This window comes from Leuresthes tenuis, unplaced genomic scaffold, assembly GCF_036924035.1.
Source record: "Leuresthes tenuis unplaced genomic scaffold, fLeuTen1.0.hap1 SCAF_5, whole genome shotgun sequence".
NCBI classification, from domain to species: Eukaryota; Metazoa; Chordata; class Actinopteri; order Atheriniformes; family Atherinopsidae; genus Leuresthes; species Leuresthes tenuis.
The window spans coordinates 11,738,230-11,758,681 of record NW_027325359.1 but is presented as its reverse complement, the minus strand read 5'-3'; the positions used below and the strand labels follow the sequence as shown (position 1 = coordinate 11,758,681).

Genomic DNA, 20,452 nt, shown 5'->3' with positions numbered 1-20,452 from the left:
TAAATTATGTATTTCTTACGGATAACCAAGCTCCATGAAATTGTTCCAGATTTGTTTGAAGAACATTATGACTCCCATTTGCAGGCACAGATCAATCAAACAGCCACTTGGGTGACACTGAAAAAATATATTTCAATAATAAACCAATGTAGCATCAGCATTTCATGCCTGTTATGAACAAACATGACACTTGGTCACATTCAGTTTTCTGATAATTTAAACTGAAATGCTGTTAATTATGAGAAGGATTAATGGTTCACACAGCAATCGTTACAATGATGAATCATTCGGGTGTTCTAAACATATCCTAAGACAGAGTGTAATAATCATCTCAGTCACTGCTGAAATAATCACCGACTTATTCTGACGCCTAACTGCACTCACCTCCTCCAGTCTCCATCGATTAAAGAGTTTATTGTATTTTCCAGGCCTGCCAGCAAACCTGAGAGAAATTGAGATGGGCATCGTTTAGCTGCTGAATTCAATCAGTAAAATAACAATAAACTCCAGGCAGAAAAAAAACCCCAAGAAAAATGCATAATGGTGATAATCATGTCAGATACACAACAGTTTAGTCACATTTCCAGGGAGGATAGTGTTATGACAGTGGTGAAATATGATGTCTAAACTATACAGTGAGTAGACAAAGGGGAAAAGTCTGAGAAGTCTACAGATGTTATGACATGAAACATCTTTGCACATTTCCTCCTTAATTCACTATAAACAAGAACTGGAAAGTTCACATCGGCGGGCATACCTTCCGAGAAAGAAAGCGATATAAAACGTGGAGCTGTTCAGATTCACAAACTGGAACAGGAACATCTTCAGAGCAAAGCTGTTCTCCCACTCACACTCCGTGCGTGGGTGCTCTAAAGGAGAGGAACAGTGGTTGTGGGGCAGAAGTGGAGCAGAGAGTAAACACACCGCAATCATCTGCGAATGAAGAGATAATGAAGACACAAGTTCATAACACTCACCTAAATTAGTCAGGAGATAGGCCACCTTCTCATAAACCTGAAATGAATAATAGAACTCATTAGTGTGAGAAGTAAAAGGGTTGAAGAAGGTGGAGATGATGAAAGAGAGGAATCTCAGAATAAAAAAAAAGAAAAGAAACGTGTCTGGCTGTGAATGTTACAGCTCCTGAAACACATTTCTAAATAAAACCTTCATGAATCATTCATTGGACAAAACATGTAAATGTGCTAGATGATGCTTATCCAGACACCTACCACATTGAGAGACATGATGATCATAAAGTTGATGCACACACCAGTGCCAGACGTGGCAAACTGCCAGTTCTTCTTAACAAAATGCCAGTTGAAGGAAGCGAACTTCTCCATTGCAATAAGACGGAAAACCACAACAGCGAACACGGCTGTCAGAACGAGGGAGATCTAAGGAGAGATGATAGAAAGAAGGAAGGACTTCAGTTTGGACTAAGCTTCTTGCCCAACGGCACTATACACTTGGTAAGCTGGGAATTGAACCAGCAACCACCATCAATTGTAAAACAGCCATCCAGCGTTCTGAGCTACAGCCTCCTCCTCCACTTCCTCCTTATCAAGTAGAAATTCAGATGAAGAAAAATTGAATTATAACATTAAGCAAACAGAGCTAAATTAAGTCGGTAAAGGCCAAAATTGTTCTTTCTTTTAAATGCAGGCCATGTCCAGCAGAGGGAGATGTTACACCACAGCTAACATGTCACACTGCGAGGAAGGTACAAACCCAGTCTGAGCCAATATTCCAAAAGGGCCAGATTATACAATGATGAAAGGGCTTACCATGAAGAATATTCCAGACACAGACACCATGAGCCGACTGAGTTTGTCTGAGAAGGGCTGGAAAGGTTCCGGCTTGCCAGAGATTGGGTTAACTCTCTCCTTCCTGGAGTATTTAGCTTCAAACTGAGGTCTGAGCTCCTCCTGATTTGCAACAAATGAACTACTGATCTGAAGCTGAAGTACAGCATTAAGGTAAATCAAATATATTGAGGCATTCAAAACTGATGTTCGATCTGTTTGATGTTACCACTGACATACCTCCTCCTCTTCCCAGTCAATGAGATCCCAGTCATAAGTCAGTTCTGCCCTTCGCCTTTTCCAGAACTCCAAGAATACTGTGGCTGCAGGGGGGGGGGGGGGGGGGGGGGGGGGGCAGAAAGGCATTGCTTGTACAGTTTTCAACCCCTCAAATAGTATTGTTTTTTTTCTATAGAAAGACCTCAAAAATGAAGTTTCCAGTGGGCAGACTTCATTCTGGAAGCACTGTTCCCTTTGTGTCAGTCTCTATTGTGGATGGAACTGCACACAACATCAGAAATGATGTTCTTTCCAAGAGTTTTCATGTGCTCTGGTTTGTCACAGATACGCAACACCAGGGAAAGGCTTTTAGAAAAGTTGGATGAAACACACTCTCAGTATTTATAGCGTTTGGTATATGTGATAGAATTTGTCCTCAAAGTCAGGCAAAAAGAAAGTCATGACTGATAGACAGCCCTATATAGCACTGTACCACTGATCCAGTGCTTATGTCAGTTTTCAGTAGTAATAAAGCACATTTTGTGTGATTTTGTAGCAGATATTTGATGACTGCTGTTCAGCCTGACCATAGATTTAAAGTTTCTAAGCTCAGTCGGTTGATTACTTTGTAGATTCACAGAAAAACAATCATGAATTTACTATAATAAAATAATTATTTCATCTCCTAGATTATGAGACCTGCATGTCTGTCTTTGTTATATTCAATTAGAAGCTGGATATTTTGAGAAATCTGCAGGTCATTAAATTATGGTAAGTATCATTACTCAGTCGTCCATCTGATAAACATGTATTCAACCTAATTATCAAACAAAAAGGGAACAAGGAGGTTAGACTTCTCCTCTGTCAGAACAACTTTGACTGTTGTAACAGTAAAGATGTTGAAGTTTAATATAGCTCGACCCACTTTTGTTTAAAGAGACAGAAAAGCGGCAGATGCCTGCATTTAGTCCCCTTGGGCGAAACACTTTTTCATGTCTATCTCACAAACGCACACTCACACAGTAGACCTGAAGTGCACTCACTCAGTGGTGCAGTACTGCTACTTGGGTTCACATTGCCAACAGCATTAATGCAGAATTCAGAGCTGGACCTTTCTGAGCTTCATTTAGTTCAAACACAGAACAAAGTGTGCTTAGGGTTCCCTCTGGCACAGATGATTATTTACCTTGTTGGCAGATAAATGGATTTGGCCAAGATGCAGCACTATAACACTCCCACTCCACATTACAAAGATATTACAGTCGAGAAAACAGCCGCAATATACCAATATTATGGTTCAGTTCTAAAGCCCTGTCAGGCAAAAGATAACCTCCCTCTGTAGAGACGGTTAATTATCCAACTAATTACATAAGAACAGTGCTGGATGTACAAATGCAGAGGTTCGGTCAGAGGAATCTGCCCGTGATTTATCCGCTGACAAAACCCATTACAGAGCGAAGCTCTCTTGTATTAGCACCACAGAGTGTGTACTGTGCTGAATTTCCCAGCTGTAAACTTAATGTGTTAGGAGGAGAGTGCTGACTTTACCGTAAATAGATCTGAATTTCAGAAGTGTTTGTATCAAACAGAAAACAAAGCTAATGAAAAACAACAAGCATTCATGAAACTTACCCCAAATAGCCATGAAGATGGCAAAGAACACAGTGCCGCCGTTATCAAACAGATGGGTCACCTAGAAATGCGAGCACACGAGGGGCTTCACTGAGAACAAGAATTATGACTTTGACACACTATTTCAGCAGCTTCAGTTTTATCAAACACATGGTGGGGATTTCTGGCAATATACAGTTTAAGTCAGAGTTTCTCACCCTTGAGCTCAGTTACCATTTTGTTACATATTTGTTTACCAAGAGTTGGATGAGCAGATTGTTACTGCTGAAGAGTAATCAAAAGCGACAATCATAAGCAGCTTAGTTTTATCTTAGCATAAAAACTGGAAGCAGTAAAAACACTTAGCCTACTTCTGACCACTGGTGACACATCTGGCTAATAGCAAAGCTCAGCAGTCATTGAGTATATTTCAGTTATATAATCTGTCCTAAAAATAGATAACTAAAAAAAAAAAAGATCGAAAAGGGGACAAATGCCGATGGACTGCTCGTCCCTGGTAGAAAGAAATTGAGTGTATTTCTAAAAATGTAAAGGCTTTTAAACATCCTTTCCTAAGTCAGTACCTTCACAAAAACTTGGGAAAAATGTTTTCTGAGATCACTGCATAAAAGTTTACCAGGTTGTGAAAAAGGTTTCAATCGCAACGTGTTTCTAATGAGTCTATAACAAGCTGGAGTGAGTTGTAAATCTGGAACACAGGCTGCACTGACCTTAGCATAGACACAGCTGTCACTCAGTGTCCAATGCTCACAGGTTTCCTCACACATAGGACACATGATGGTGACGTTGGCTTCACAAATCTCTTTACTGATGAGACGATAAGGTAGGAAAGATTAGCAACATTTAATAGCAACCAATTTTATAGGGCACATTGCACACTTATGTTAGTACAATGGAGTATTCCATTTGTCTGATATGACACACTGGTTGTGTGAACCCACCTGACTTGGCTTGAGTCCATAGTGAAGAGTCCATAAAGGAAGACAAAGACGCCAACCAGGGCTGCGGGGATTAACATGCCAGTGTACCAGCCGAGCCACGCAAAATAAAGGCCAATTTTCTCACCAAAGTAGCGCCTGGGAGCAACACAAAGAGAGAATAGTGAAACTACAGCAATAATCTATGCTGACAGTTAATTAAACTGTGTACTTTCAGAGTGGGGTTGATAGAGAAGCTGCTGCACTGAAAGGTCATCATGATGGGAAACAAAGCATTAACCGTCTCTCACTCCTAAACCACAGCTGTCACGGTAGTCTTGAGTAAAACACTTATTTCACAACTGCCCACATAAAGCAGATTAAAGGGGGTTAGGTTTGAGGCAGCACACACTACACGCAGACTGTGCTGTGCAGTAAGATGGACATGGCTGGGAAACAATCAGTGCATATGCAGAAGCATCTCAGCAGTGCTCTGGTTTCAAAAGACAAATGACATGGAGTTCTTCATGATATCAACATTTACACATGGAAGGTAAAAACATGGGGATTAAAATCCAAAATCTTTGTCATTGTCAGGAAAAGCCAGGTTATTTAGCTTTGTAGTTACTTAAATGATTCAAAGCTTTTCCCAACAATCAGCAGACATGAGCTGTTCTAAGTAGCTGCAAAACTCTGAGAGGAAGAGAAGGTCATAAGAAGAGACTAAGGCGTTTTCAGGAAGGGAAAAGTCTGTTAGGAGGTAAAAGGATTCAAAGTGTCTCCATCTGTTAACAGTGGGCGTGGATCAGTCATGAAACATTTCATTGGTAAAGGGAAAATGTTCCATAATTAAACATCAAACTGCTATGCCATCTCTAAATAGGCTGGATACAGGATAATGATCCACACGACTCAAAATCCTAATGGACTCCCTAAAGAGCCCCAAAGCTGAATGTGCTCGTCCACATGGGAATTTCACTTCTTGGCCCTCCTGTTTCTTTTGTCATCCTTAAATTCGATAGATCAGCAGATTGATTTCAAATAATTTGCAGTTATTTTGTACATTATCATATTCTGCCGATCTGAAAAAGGAATGTATAAATAGATGCACAACCACCGAAATGTATTAATTTGAAATTATATTTAATAGTCTTAATAATACATGCTCATTCACTTCCTGAATGAGAATTAGAAGAGGGTTTGAATATGACTCCCATGCTTGTGCTTTAACCACTGAGCTTGAGCTGTGTGTAAATAAATTAGCACAGCATAAACACACAAATCAGTGGAAAACCACACACTCAGCCCTGTCCAAAGTACAATATTTATTTGCAAAGGATATCGTATTTGTTTAATGTGTATAAAAGAGAAATGTTAAAATGAAAAGTTGTGGCTGAGATTGAGTTTCACTTTGTAACTCAGCTAATTTAAGCTTACTGCCAGAAAGATTCAACTCACTATTGTCCCTAAACACACAAGTGTGGTACTGATTAACCTCTTCATGAGAAAGTGAGCACCAATATTTTCCAAAAAGCCGAGCTGTTCTCTATCTTTACCCTGTTCCAAACTCAACAGATGGTGCAAAAACATCGAGGCACCCAGGCAGTTGTTAACAGAAGTGGGTTAAGCCTCAGCTAAAATAGATCAAAAAGTTCAGAAATAACACACGTTAGAGGGCTCTTGAAGAGCAGAAAAACTAAGTCATGAACAACTGGGTTGTTTTGCGTTACATTGAAAGTACACGTCGCTCAAGTACAAAAACATCTTATGAAACCGTGTAACCTGCTCTGAAGCCGATTACCTGATGAGGTCCAAAGGCTGGTATTTGTACCAAATCCCCCAGCGGGCCCAGCGCTCATATAGAAGATGTCTGTGGTTCTGGGCCCCATGTGTCTTAATTGGATGTCTGCTCTTGTAACCACCCTGAGGAGACATGATAATGGGCTACTTGTCATTCTTAATTGTTACTGCTACTCAGTTTTTAAGTGAAACTTCTTTTTCCACATTTGACATTCATCCATTTAAAAGGGGCTCAAAAGCCTTAATAGCCTTGGATAAAGAAGGTTGAAAAAAAAGGTTATTGGTTATAACCAATTTGAATCCCTTGAGCTTTTCAATACATCTTACCTCATGTGGGGGGAATGCAGCCTCATAAGTGCTGTTGCCCAGTAACCGGTTGATACCTGCAGTCGAATAAAGCAGATCACGTCAAATGGGGGAACACATTAGGACACCACATTAAAAATTCAGAACCAGTCATCAATAGAAACAGGAGTCCACCAACAGACTCACTGAAACCCAATTTTCCACAGCCACATTAACTTTACAACACTTTTGTACTGACAACCAGCATTTGAGTTACCCAGGTCAGGGTTTCAAATAGCTGCAAGCACTTGAAAATAACATTTTCTTTTGCAAAACCATAATGACTTTACATCCATTCTGTTACTGCTGCGGGCTGCAAAAATCTTGTCGCAGTCCCAATGAAGTCACTGACAGCAGTTTGAGAAGTAGTGAGAGCAAGAGCAGGACAGGGTGGGGCTGAAATGGACTATCCAATCTTGTGGCCAAGTTGATTTTATTTGTTGGAGAGGAAGTGGTCAATGCTATCAAAATATTAATTTGAAATCCATTCCAGCACTTCAAGGCCAAACTTGAATCCATAAAACACGTTGGCAGCAGCAAGGCAAGATACTGAGAGTGGGAGTGAATAGACAGTTTGGTAACACAGTTGATATCGATATAAAAACACAAAACAAAACAAAAAAATATGAGCCAGTAGATGGGGATAGATCAGCCACAAGTTGGATAATACCAGCAGCTGAATAGTTGCTCACATTGTAATCATCATAAAGCAAAACAACAGATGTGATTCCTCCCTTTATCCTGCTACCAGCCCCTAAGGTCAAATTAAAATATAATTAAATATCTGTTGAACTTTAAATGTAGACTGTTTATTATTCAGTATGATGGTTATATATTTTATACGCGTACAGAAAATGTTAAAACTACTGTTGAGAATATGGTGTGTGAGAAAAAAAGGCGTGAAAGAGATTAGCACAGAGCCTTACCCATCTTTAATTTTCCTTCTTCATACTTGGTGCGCTGCAGAACATGATGGACTATTCTACTTCTGGTGGAGTTGGAGAAGAACGTCTCTCTGTTGTTGATAGTGAAACTGAGAGGAAACAAGAGCGCGCGCCTTCAGTTATTCATCGTACAACGCTACGTCAATACCATCCTGTCAAGGCTCCTAATCAGTCAATAATGGGGGGGGGATTCATTGAAACATCATTCATGATATAAAGTTTTTGCTCGTTCCAGCATCACTGTTCCCCCTTAAAAAAACATCCAAGCTGAAAAAACTAAGAGAAAGTGGAAATGATTTCTTGAAAAATGAGATTAGAGGAAGCTATCATCACAGAGAGGTTTTTCAAAATGACAAAAAAAAAAAAAGCACGAGTAAATAGGGGATAATCATTTAATGTGCAGCTGCTTCTGTATTTTCAAATCCTATCCATAATCACCTTGTGTCACTTTGGCTTCTCAATTCAGGCATAATTATGTAAATTGTCATGACACAGATTTGGTCTCCTACTTTTTCAATTCAACATGAAGCACACAGCACAGGAATGGATGGATGAGATGGATAAAAAGAGAAAGTGGGAATACATTACAGGATATATATCCATCACTAATAATACTGATAAACATGCTGCCATTACATGATGTGACATATTATCATCGTGTGCGTGAGTGTGTGTACATTATTCTTACTGATGCGTGCGTGCTCGACTGAAGGGAGCTGTGTAGCAGTCCGTTTCCTCCAGGTCAGGCAAGGCCTCTTTGTCCAGCTTCATAGGATTTCTGGGAAGCCAGCTCTTTAGCTGTTGACATCTCAGATGAAACCTGCTGCACAGGCACACATAAAATCAGGATTAACGGCACAGATTATCTCAAAGATTTGTTTTCTTCTATACAAAGTAGCGACCAAACACTACCCTGACTGCCTCGCCCCCACATAAAAAAACACGCTTACAAACACATGCACATGTGCAAGCATATCTGGAATCACAAGGTGATTATTACTGATTAAGGATGAGGATAACGGCTCGCCTAATCCAACTCACAGGATCTTAGACTTTTTCATTTTAGCATGATAATACCATAAGGACCTGATGTCTGATGGCATGCACTTGTCTCCATAATCCTATCTCCCTTCAATGTTAATCAAACAGATATAACAATAAGTAGCAAAGCTTACAGCTCTATGAGGCTGTGCTAAAGAACAGCATTGCTTTTAGCTTCGTGCTAACACAGTGTCAGCGCTCATATTCTGAAGTTTAGAAGATAAAATGCTTACAATATCCACGATCTTAGTTTAGAGTGTCAAAATGCTAACATTTGCTGTTTAATACTGAATGTAAAGTACTGCTGGGACACTAAGCTGAAAGCATTTTATCATAGAACAAAATACTGGAGAAAATCTTAATTTGGACCTGATGATGCTAAATGGGGGCACGTAAAACCTACGCTAAAGGAAAGGTCAGGGGATAATCAAGGAAAGTAGAAAGATTAGCTGTGCTTTCATTATGAGGCAATGTAAATTTTAAAATCAATCCTTCAAAATAAAATGTATTTATTCTAGTTTCCATGAGCTACTGTTACGTGATCATTAAGGGTTAGTAACACTGACATAAACGTTAGGTGACGCTAATTCTAAAGCCAGAACTGCTGCAAGACTTTGTCATTAAAATGGAGGGCTGAATGCAAATGCAAGTACTTACTAAGATTAATTTCTTGGGGTCAAGAAATGTGAGAACTCATTTTCCTGATAATCGATCAACTTGCTGTTGAGATACTTCAATTAAAATCATTAAGAGTCAAACTCATAAAGGAAAGCCTATAAGTCTAAGGGTAGCGGGTGTCCCATGATGTAGAGCTTGTTAAGCTCCCAGAGGAAAATTTGTCATGTGAGATTATATCAAAACGATGCCCTTGATTGGAAGGATTTGGAGGATGCAACGTCAGGGGACCATAAATCTTTGCACAAAATGGCGTATCAATCAGTCTGCCAGTTAGCTGCCAATCAGTCTGTTAAGCTTTTTCAGTGTGGACAAATGCATCTGCTCTGATATGGACTGAATGAATAGAGTTACAATTGCCGGGGAGCATTTAATGAATGTTGCTATAAAGAGTACCGTATGGAAAGAAATCAAAGTAACAAGCTGACAAAACCTGCACATGGCTCAGATGTCTAGCCTTACAGAGATGAATGGTAGTGGTAGCATAAGTGTTATGCTCTTAGATAGGTAAGACACAAGTCTGTAAACGTCTGTGTTCTGTGGGTCTTAAAAGCAAAACCATCAAAATGTACATGCAATGTCAGAATTAACAGCAAAATAACCCTATGGTGTTATCATGCCACCTGAATTAGTCCTCATGTGAAGCAAAGAAATCTAAAATTGACCTGCCCACCTCTTCTACCTGACTGTGTCAGTAAACCAAAGGACGACAGCTGCACGAGTCACACTCACTTTAATGGATAAAATCGAGATGTCCTTCGTGACCTGCCACACTTCAGTAGCTGTTGCCTATCCAGAGCTTAACAAGACTTATAACAGTCCACATGTTAACCTCTTCCATCCTTGCCATAGTTCAAATGTTATTTCAGTTACCTTCCCCTAAATGATTGAATCATGCTACAGAGGTGTGTATGAACTTTGGGGTTTAAAGCCCTCCAAAAAAGCTAGAAATCCTCTTCAACAAAAAACATGAAGTTCTAAAAGAGCACAACATTAGTGGAAGCCTGTTGGAGTAGCTTTCTTTGTAATCTTGAGATTTTCTATTGAGCTTCTTCCTGTGAAAACAATGATTTCTGACATATTTTACTATGCTCGTGTGCTACTGGAATAGCTTCTGCTGGTACCCTCGTCACTGTTTTAACATCTGTTGTGAAGAGTTAGAGTTAGTAAAAGTAACCACAAAAGGAACAGTGGATACAAACCCTGATCTGTTGTTAGATGATTGTTCCTTTTGCACCCCCACCATTGACCCCGACCGCCTGCTGCCAACTCTGAGGCAGTTTATAAGTGTGCTGGCCTAAGAGACCTTGGAAAACAATTTGTGAGTGTAACTTCTTTTCCCCTATTTTTCCTGAGATGTTTCAGCCCTCCAAACAAAACACAGTGCTACACATTTATTCAAGTTGCTGGTTGTTGGCCCGTGTCTGTCCGCATTGCAGTGAGAAGAATAGATGGTAATATGAGTTTGAGCGTCACATCAAAGCACAACTACATCTATCTACAAATAGTATGCAAACAGGCTCATGCAGTGCCCATTTTAAAGATGTTATTGAAAGTGAAAATGGGTGAGTTGCTCTACTGTACCATCAACAATAAACGTGGTGTGCTTTTAATCAAAACATCTGAACCTTTAATTAAACGCATTTTTTCTGATAAGTACAAAATACAGGCATTTTGAAAATCCTGGTAATAATGAGCAATGCTCTTTTTTTTTTTCTTAATTTCCATTGTTGCCGTTTATCTGAGCTGCACAGTGAGGCAGATGTTCCAATTTAAAATTTGTATAGACTTTGTAAATGCTGTTTAATTACAAACCATCTGTTAAAAAAAAAAAGGCTTAAATGATTCGGACTCGTGAAAGTGTAGGTAAGAAAGAACAGTAACGGGTTGACTTAGGCTTTTGTCTGTCTCTGTTCCTCATAGGCATAACTAAATCATTAAAACACATTCTTAAGCTTACAGTACTGCTGAATTGAGCTGATCACAAACTTCGTTGGACACACAGATGTGTCCAGCTTCTACAAGGAGACAAACAAGCCCATATGTTAAATCTGCTTACCTGCCCAGGGATTTGCTCCTCCGGTCTGTAAAGTAGCATTTTTTCCTTTAAGAAAAAAAGAAAAGAAAAACTTTACACCTTTCCGGGTTTACGGCTCAAGGTTTTTGTTATCCAGCTCCAGTTACCTGAAAGGCATCCGGATGTTCATCTGCTCTGCATATTTGCAAAGCGTATCCCAGGGAGCGTGAATTTTCACAAACATGATGTCGTTATTCGTAAGGGATGGCTTTAAATAAAGGAGGAAAAAAAGTTTACAATGAACAAGTTCAGAAAATCAAATGGATTAAAAAGCTCAAGATCAAAGCGGATATTTTCACCTCTTTCTCCAGCATGAGGCCCTCAGCTCGTAAATTCTTCTCAAATGTGCACCTCTTCTCCACCTGTGGACTGGACTTTTTGTAAACCAGGATGTAATCTATTCTCTTTTTGCCGTCTCGGAAAAAGAGCCCAGATGAGTCGGATGGATTTTTTACCTGTGGAAACATCTTTTCACCTCAGAATTTTGGAACAAGCTGGTCAGTGGTCCACTGCCAAAACCTAAGCAGATCTACATAAGAAATATGTACAATTTGTGCTGATTGATGAGGGGGGCTGTGAATGTGGTACCTGAATCGAATCTGTGCGTGCCCCTAATTTAGCTCGACTGACAGGCTTTTGTAGCAGGAAGGACTGGTCTGCTCTTGTTTGACACGTGCTCACTTCACTCTCCTCAATGCAGTTATCCTTGACATCTTCTGCTATACAAAGACACAGCATGATCAATGAGAACATTTTTTGAGCTGGTGATCTTTTTTTTTAAGTCTTTGTTGCTGCTCAAGTCAATATTTCCCTTAATCTGACAGCCAATTCTGAAATTAGATCTGAGCTAAATTAATGTTAATCAGACTTTGGATTCAGCTATGAAACAACACCTTGATGCAATCTAAAAGATCCATGCACGGATGTTGAGACGGAGACAATCTTGTTTTCTCCCTTTCTGGATTTTAAAGCAGCCCACACAGCAAGACGAATAGAACAAAGTGTACCAGGAATACATTTTTAACCGTTCCAGCAGATCAATGCTGTCAATCTTTATCAGATTTTCAGTTTAACGTAAGAGAAAAACAACAACAGCAATAAATCTACCAGTGTGACTGCATTCAAACTTCTTCAAACAAAAAGAATCTTGGCACAGTGGAGACACAACCTACATCTCACAAAGACACACACTCTAATTGTACGACAAGGTGGATAGAGCATTTCACAGTACAGCATGAATTATATCCATCTCAACACATGTGTGACAGCTCTCTCATTTCTTCAAACAAGTGCTCCTGCATCACCATCAGATCATTCAAGGTTATTCTCATGCCAAACCCTAACGAAACTGTTTTGATGAGTTAACAAAACTATACAGTGAATTAGAGAGAATTAAAAACATGATCTCACAGGAGACTCAAACAGCTGTGCCTGTGACTTACTCAACTATCACTTCTCCAATCTTTTAATCTGGATTTTATGGATTTTGCTGCACTTGTGATTGCTGCTGGGGCATTTGGTGTCTGTATCAAATACATCCTGAACACTATGTATCTCGGAGGTTGAGAAACGTTTGGATAATGGTGTGCAGGAAATAAAATTATCATTTTTCTGGAGAATAGGATGGGTGGGGAACTTCTAACTGAAAGTTAAGGCCGAAATCTGAAGATTACTGTGCTAAAATATGCCAGAGTCAGGAAATTCTGTCATTTGGCTTCGGAAGAAGAAATATTTATAGACTAGTTTTATAAATTATTAATTTTTCATTCTCTATTTACTTTTACTGCTTTATTTTTTTTAAATATTCATTTATATTGAAATTTTGCATTTCACCAGTAATTTTAAATGTTTGAACTTCGTCTTAATTTCGCCTTAATTCTATCTTGCCCTTGATTTACATTGTTACATTGCCTTCCAAGTATCCTGCCTTTGCTTTGTCTGTCAAGGCAAAGCTCCTTTAAAAATCTTTTTTTAAGTGTTACATAAACATATGCTTGCTGCTAAATGATATTTTAGTTGATTTATGCCTCCTCAGCTTCAGCTGCAGCATCATCTATTTATTTATTTTTCTATGCATGTGGAGCAGTTTCCTTTATTGTGGAAGTAATAAATCACGTACTGCAAAAAGTGTAACATGTAGGGCCCTCCAGCAGTAGTTCATCCATCACGACTGCAATAGATCCCATGTGTGCGTGTACACAGGTGGGAAACTGGTGTAGGATCAAGTCCTTGTCTATCAACCTCTCTCAGCTGTTCTGTCTGCTGTCTTACCAACTGTCTACACCATCCTTGAACTGAGGCAAAAACCCATCCTGTTTCTCTGTCATCTATTTTCTGCCTCAAAGAGCCAGTTCTTAGAGAAATACCTTTTGCTGTGTCATCTGCATTCCTATTGACACTGAAACATAAGGTCCAACAGAGGGCATTTCAAGATCTGCTATCCACGCTGATATGGCTCATGTTCTTGTTTTCTTAAGACAAAAACAGAGTTCTCACTGTCACCTGCCTTCAAGATATCAGATGAATAATTTTCCTGCCCCAGGCAGCTGTGACTATGTTTTATAAATGCCCTGCAGGATTAACACAATCTGCTTAATCAGTATTACTGCATGTATGTGCTTTGTCTCAATAATTATGAAAATCTGTGTTGCAACCAACTCTGTTTCAGTACAATTTGATACCACAAATAAAAATACAACACTATTCACAAAATGAAGACAAAAATGGCAAACACTAGTTTCAGAATGAAAAGCTTGTCATTTGTCAGCTAAGTTGATAAGTTGTTGAACTTTTGTACTTAATAGAAGAAACAAACTCAATTATTGTATTCTTTTTCTACTGTTAAGCTGAGAGACTTGAATATATTCAATCCGTCATTAAAAAACATCCCACATCACAGTGCAATGCTTTCAAGCAATTGTATGCAATTTGCAGGTGGATTGAAAAGAAAAATTAGAACACTTTTCATTTGTCAAGGAAAAAAAGTCTGGATTAACACTGAATTGATGAAGTCAGGAATTAAAACCAACTGACAGGAACAATACAGAGACAAGCAGTGCAAAGGTTGTTTTGTATTTTTGACACATCACAGCAGACATCAACATGTAACATGAAGCATGATCAGTGCAAGTTGATGTAGCTTACATTCTTTTACAGAACTGAAACCACCAATGAGTTTAGGAAAATGTCTGAAAGCTCCTGTCTGCTGACTGACCTGTCTGTGGGGGGAGGAGGCTGCAGGAGGTGCTGATGCTCTGACTCAGACCCTCCACCTCTGGTTTGGGATCTGGGCTCAGAGGCACAGACAGGAAGTGGTTGAGGTTGATTGGATGAGTCTGACTTTGGGCCAGACAGGGCAGGCTGCGGCGAGATGGCTTCAGGCTTTTCTCCTTCAGGATCTCGCTGATGCTGGTGTGCATGCCTGAGGACAGTGGGACAGAAAGGAAAATAAAAAACAAACAAACAAATCTACCTTTATGTTCCACAACAGAAATATATCCAGTGGAATCAGTCATCCCACCTACAATCACTGATGAACCTATGTTGCATGACATGAAATTTGGGATGAAACCAGAGTTCCCGTAGAAAGCTGCATCCGGACAAAAAATCCACAGATGAGATTAAAACAAGGAACCTTTTTGTTGCAAATTTTCAGCTGCAGGTATCAAAGTTATTGGTAATAATTTTGTTTCCTTAAAATGAAACAAAGGCCCACAGTATTAAACTGTGTACCGTCTCTGTACTTTACAAGGAGTCTTTCCAAGAACCATACCTCTGGGTATAGTTAAAATTAAACCTCATTCCCCTGTGTGTATGTGTATTTCTATCCCTTTTGTTTGATTTATGCATTCTTCTTCTGATGCATAGGAAATAACACCAATCAACTACAGCATTAAGCCCACTGACAGGGAAAGTGAATGCATGAGTGATTGTGCCATTACAATTCAATATTCTGCTGGCACACTTTGGGTACTGGTGCTCATGTTGATGTCACTTTGATATATACCACCCACATAAACACAAACAAAGCACTCTCCCATGACAACGGCACTCCTTGGCGGCAGCAGCCCCAACCTAATACCTTGGTAAGGATACCTATTCCCCCTCACTTTTGACTATTCAACTGTTTCAACTCTGGCTCTTTTGAGTCAGTCAGCTTTGTGGAAATGGAAAACTAAATCAATATGATAATGCACAGTATGTGCTAGTTCAGCATCCAAACGACGCATAATGTTCACTCAAATTTACTGTATATATTTATTCTGTTGCTAAAATATTTTTGCATTTATAAGAATGCTTACTTGAGCAGTAAAAGAAGACAAACTGCCAAGTAGGACCTACACATACTGCACAGCATTAACTGTAGTGATCCGTTTCTTTTGGGTAGTTTTTCCATTAAAACGTCTTGTTTTTATAGTGTATTATGTCATTTTTCTATCATATAGCAACCAAAACACAACATTGTGATTATAGAGTACATAATTGAACCAGTGCAGTAACTGAAGAAAGGGAGGGGGAAATCGCTTCAGACACGGACCATCTTTTTTCAGGCTGCAGTGGCGTTTATGTCTGTCCTTCACAGAGGAGTGCATTAAGACTGTCAGCACTTCCACGCCATGAAAGGACACACTTTAATACCTTGAAGCGAGGGAGCATTATTTTGCACCACTAAATATATTCACTTACCAATTTAACAAAGAAACATGTAATAATGACATTCATTTCTAGCTGCTTTGTCCGTAGTAGGTCATTGTTCTACAAATTGAGGTAACTGAGTTGCTTTGTCAGCAACTAAAAAGCAAGTATGATGGTAGTGGGACAAAACAGATTGTTGAAACAATGCTGCTTTACTGAATTTAAAGAAGAATCTCGGAGATTAATGATGATGAACATCCTCCAGCACATCCCACTGGCTGTAGCCTCAGTGCTGGTGTTCCTGACACATATACATTCAGGAAATGAAGGCGCCCCTCGAAATAGGAATGTGACTTACTTTCAAACCCAGTCTCTTAGCGACCTTCCTGAAACACTCAACTGAAACGTGCATTGATAATTAGCTCCATGCACCCTGAGTGCCTCCGCTGCAAGCTGTGCAATAACTCATTTTCATGACATTGATCTCCGTGGGATTTCCCAGTGCTGTTGGTAAGAATGGAGCCAGTCAAAGATGTGAGCTTGAAAGCTCAGGGGAGCCACACAGTTTATTTCCTGTGCTGCCTCACGGATATATATTGAAAGAAAGCTGAATCTAAATCTTTCATGGAGAAAGGGAAAGATGTTGTGCAATAAAGCAAAGTTAAAGCAAAAGTACTGAAACAGTTTGGAAAAACAGTCATTCCATTGCAAAAAGTCATCTTTCTGCCAACAAAACACAAAATGAAAGAAAGTATTAATGAATCTGTTTGTCTGTGCACAGTAATATCTTCAGGTTTGTAACAACATTGAGACATTTGTGCTTCCCCAATAAATCCTCTGAAAATCCTCCAGCTAATTCAAAAAGCTACAGCCAGAGTCTGATGAGAACGACCAGGAGAGATCATATTTCTCCAGTTTTAGCTTCTCTTCATTGGCTTCCAGTTAAATTCGGAATAGAATTTAAAGGATCACATACAAAGCTCTCAATGACAAACATTTTCCCTACCGAGCACTTTGCTTTCAAACTGTAGGTTTACTTGTGGTTCCTAGAGTTTCTAGAAGCAGAATGGGAGGCAAAGCCTTCAGTTATCAGGCCTCTCTTTGTGGGAACAGCAGCCAGTTTGGGTTTCTCAAGCAGACATCCTCTCTACTTTTAAGAATTTCCTTTTTGATAAGCTTATAGTTAGGGATGGCTCGGGTGACCCTGACACATTTCTTAGTTTATACCGCTTTAGGCCTCGACTGCAAGGGGACCTCGCATGATACGCCTCTATTTACTCTGCTTTCTTTACTCTCCATGTACATATAACATTAGATATGAATTTGATTTGATTGATCCAGGAGGTTTCATATTTCATAATTTGTTGATTTTCAGATTAATTACTGAACAGCAGGTTGTTCAGCAATTATTCTGAAACGCAACATATTGTACCAATTACATCTCCAGTGACACTTCAGAAACTGGAGCTTTTATGATCCGATTAACGCGATCGTTTGTTTTTCTCAGCACCAACATGCTTCACTTTATGGCTCAGGAGTAAATTAATTGAGCCTGAGGCCTAAAGCTCAATAACTTCATGGTCTCTTTGGATAAGTCTGAGGGGCGGATTTATTCTTATTTGATATAACAGAATATGAAATCCTCTTTGTATCCATAATGCTTATCGAGAGAAAATTGTTTCACATAACATAGAAAAGGTACCTTTAAAAGCCCCTATAATTCCAGCAGACATTGTCAAAGCTAAACATGTCTGAGATGACACATTGGAATAGAAGCGGGTCAACGTAGGTTCAGCCTGGCAGCCCCAAAGGACTCCCGAAGTTTAAAATAGACCCCACAAATTGGACAGTGTTAATATTGTGTGAAATTATTTCCATGGATTCACTTTTAGATGAAAAAAAAAAAAAATCAATCAAATTTAGCAGATATTAGCGGTATAATTCTGGCTATCATGTAATCACTGCCTTGTTCCAAGTCTTTGACCTCATTTTCATTTGCAGTCAGACTCCCTGAACTCTGCTGCTGTCAGAGTAGTTGTGCAGTAACCTTCTGAAGATGGTGGACTGTGTAAGTCTATTTTAAAGGGCTCATCTAACATGAAATCCAGCGTTTAATCTGTCTGTACTCTGGCTAAAACTGGTTCATGAGGACAATGATAATCCTGTGTGTGTACATGGACTGTATGCGAGTTGGTATGGGAGTCACTGAGAGTGTCAGCATAACAAAGAGTCTTGACAATCCTGTGGGTGAGCTCACAAACACCCACCCATGCTCATCTGACGAGGAGCTGCATTATGTTAAAGAAAGGTCGTGAGCTCGGATTTGGATTTCTCCTGTGCAGCTCATTCATTATGGTCCTCTGATCAACTGGCTTTTTTTTCTTTTCTGCTATGTGCACGTGTGTGCGTTATTCCAAACATATACCATTGTGACTGCATACAGTGCACTGCATACTGTAAATGTTTGAGATAAATGGAGCTTGTTTTTCAGTTTCTTGTCTTGAGTGTTTCTGCCATGATATGTCTGGTACATCTATGACAGTGTTACACCTCACTCTGAGCCAGGTGGAAGAACAAATGTTTAATAAACACGAAATACTCTGTGATACTGAGGGTAAAAAGAAGTTCAAATACTGCTTTGAGTCACATTTCTCCACTGCCACTGCGAGAAAACCCAAGGCATCAAGGCTTTAACTGTAAGCATGTTGCACAGAGATAATTCAGGTCAGTGGGTTGTTTCCCATCATGCCTCTATGGTTCGTCACTCAGTACCTTAAATTATTCATCAGTGTTCATTCTGCAATACTTTTAGCACCACAGCTTTCAACTGAGGAACATTCTGCAACTGGAGCCTTTTTTTTGTCACAAAGCCTTTCAGAGACCACGAGAGGGTCCCTGCCATAAAAGAGTGAACAAATAAGTCAAATATATATCTCATGCCCCATATTTACTGAAAAGCATGTCCAAAACATGAATTTGGTGCAATCATGGGACTTGGCATACAGGGGCAGACTTGGTGTTATATTGTCTGGGCTACATCGTGCCAGAATATTTGACATTTTTTAGAAAATGTACATCTTTATTGTTATTACTATGAGTAATCGATCTATTGTTGCAAAAAATGTCTGGATTGAATCCTCCTATTGTATTATAATATAATGCAGGCTATGAATTTAATATTTCCATTGTTTGAATTCTGAGAGAACTAGAACTCGGTTAGAAATGCAGTCTGAGTGGCTTTTGAGGTTTTTCTACCTCTATGTCTGAGTCATGTTTCAAAGTTTGTGTGATTCTTAACTTGAGGCAGCACCTGGCAAGCTTAACTTCAAAGATCTGTTGTCTTTGGGGGGGGGATACAGAAGAAAGCATTTCAGCAACAATAAAAGCTCACTTATTGATAATCGATTTTTCGCAGGTGCAGACGGATTGTGGTGATAAACACTGTAAGATATGTAAGTTAACGTGAGTAAAATTGCTCAACCTGTTACAATGCAATGTTCTGCAGCATTTTCGCAAAGCAATCACACCCTCCATATGGCGATAGCACTCTTAAGCAAAAGCCCCATCCGCAGAGACCCACTCCACAACCCGAAGGGACCCAAAGGACCCATTACTAATTTCGCAGTACCAGACACTCCAGTACACCCTCTGTCAACCCCTTCATTGGTCAGAGCAGTTTTGGTGGGAAAAGGAAGAACTAATCAGTATGAGTTAGGCATGTCATACTATCATGGCTGACTGGTGTACATATCCACAGCTGAGAAACATTGAGAAGATACTTATTTGACATTTGTGGATCCAGGGGGTCTGGATTGAATTTTTTGCAATCCTTCCACACCTAAAAATATGATTCTACATACACTTAGTCCTTTTCTTCAAACACTTACACCATCCTGAAGAACATAGCTGTGTAACTGTAGAGGACATCAGGATGAATAAACTAAGCTTGATAGCTTGATCGCTCTCAGAGCAAAAGCGCATGCTGGTACCAAACGTGCACTTCCATGGCTTATGGCTTGATGACTGATTGTCTTATCATTTCTAAAAAAACAATCCAACTGAAATCCGGGTCCAGGTTGCGGGGCAACAGTCAAAGCAGAGACCCCCAGACCTCCCCCTCCCCAGCCACCTCCACCAGCTCTTCAGGTGGGATGCAGAGTCGTTCCCAGGCCAACCGAGAGATACAGTGTCTCTAGCGGGCCCTGGGTCTGCCTCTCAGTGGGACAAAAGAGAAATAAAATTATGAAAAATGATAACTTGGTTGACCACAATTGTTGTCTATACAGTCCATGCATCCTCAGAGTATTTCAATTTAGAAGTAGGAGAATTATAAAATCGATTTCAGCATAATTTGTCATTCTT

At 39.6% G+C, this 20,452-nt stretch overlaps 1 protein-coding gene across 4 annotated transcripts in view; it reads right to left on the bottom strand.

Moving 5' to 3' along the window:
* The window catches only part of ano3 (anoctamin 3), a 34,719-nt gene that overhangs the window by 6,157 nt on the left and 8,110 nt on the right, over window positions 1-20,452 (bottom strand). For 2 of the 4 annotated variants that reach the window (XM_072386001.1, XM_072386000.1), the window contains exons 2-20: window positions 14,670-14,876; window positions 12,044-12,174; window positions 11,755-11,910; window positions 11,563-11,663; window positions 11,438-11,482; window positions 8,351-8,485; window positions 7,645-7,751; window positions 6,701-6,756; window positions 6,375-6,496; window positions 4,598-4,732; window positions 4,367-4,463; window positions 3,657-3,717; window positions 2,046-2,128; window positions 1,788-1,928; window positions 1,233-1,397; window positions 978-1,014; window positions 758-869; window positions 385-442; window positions 20-117 (exon numbers count right to left, since the gene is read on the bottom strand). In XM_072386001.1, coding sequence (XP_072242102.1) covers window positions 20-117; window positions 385-442; window positions 758-869; window positions 978-1,014; window positions 1,233-1,397; window positions 1,788-1,928; window positions 2,046-2,128; window positions 3,657-3,717; window positions 4,367-4,463; window positions 4,598-4,732; window positions 6,375-6,496; window positions 6,701-6,756; window positions 7,645-7,751; window positions 8,351-8,485; window positions 11,438-11,482; window positions 11,563-11,663; window positions 11,755-11,910; window positions 12,044-12,174; window positions 14,670-14,876 — 2,047 coding nt within the window. Of the gene's footprint in view, window positions 1-19; window positions 118-384; window positions 443-757; window positions 870-977; window positions 1,015-1,232; window positions 1,398-1,787; window positions 1,962-2,045; window positions 2,129-3,656; window positions 3,718-4,366; window positions 4,464-4,597; window positions 4,733-6,374; window positions 6,497-6,700; window positions 6,757-7,644; window positions 7,752-8,350; window positions 8,486-11,437; window positions 11,483-11,562; window positions 11,664-11,754; window positions 11,911-12,043; window positions 12,175-14,669; window positions 14,877-20,452 lie in introns of all 4 variants that reach the window. The other 2 variants (XM_072385998.1, XM_072385999.1) reach the window with 2 other exon arrangements.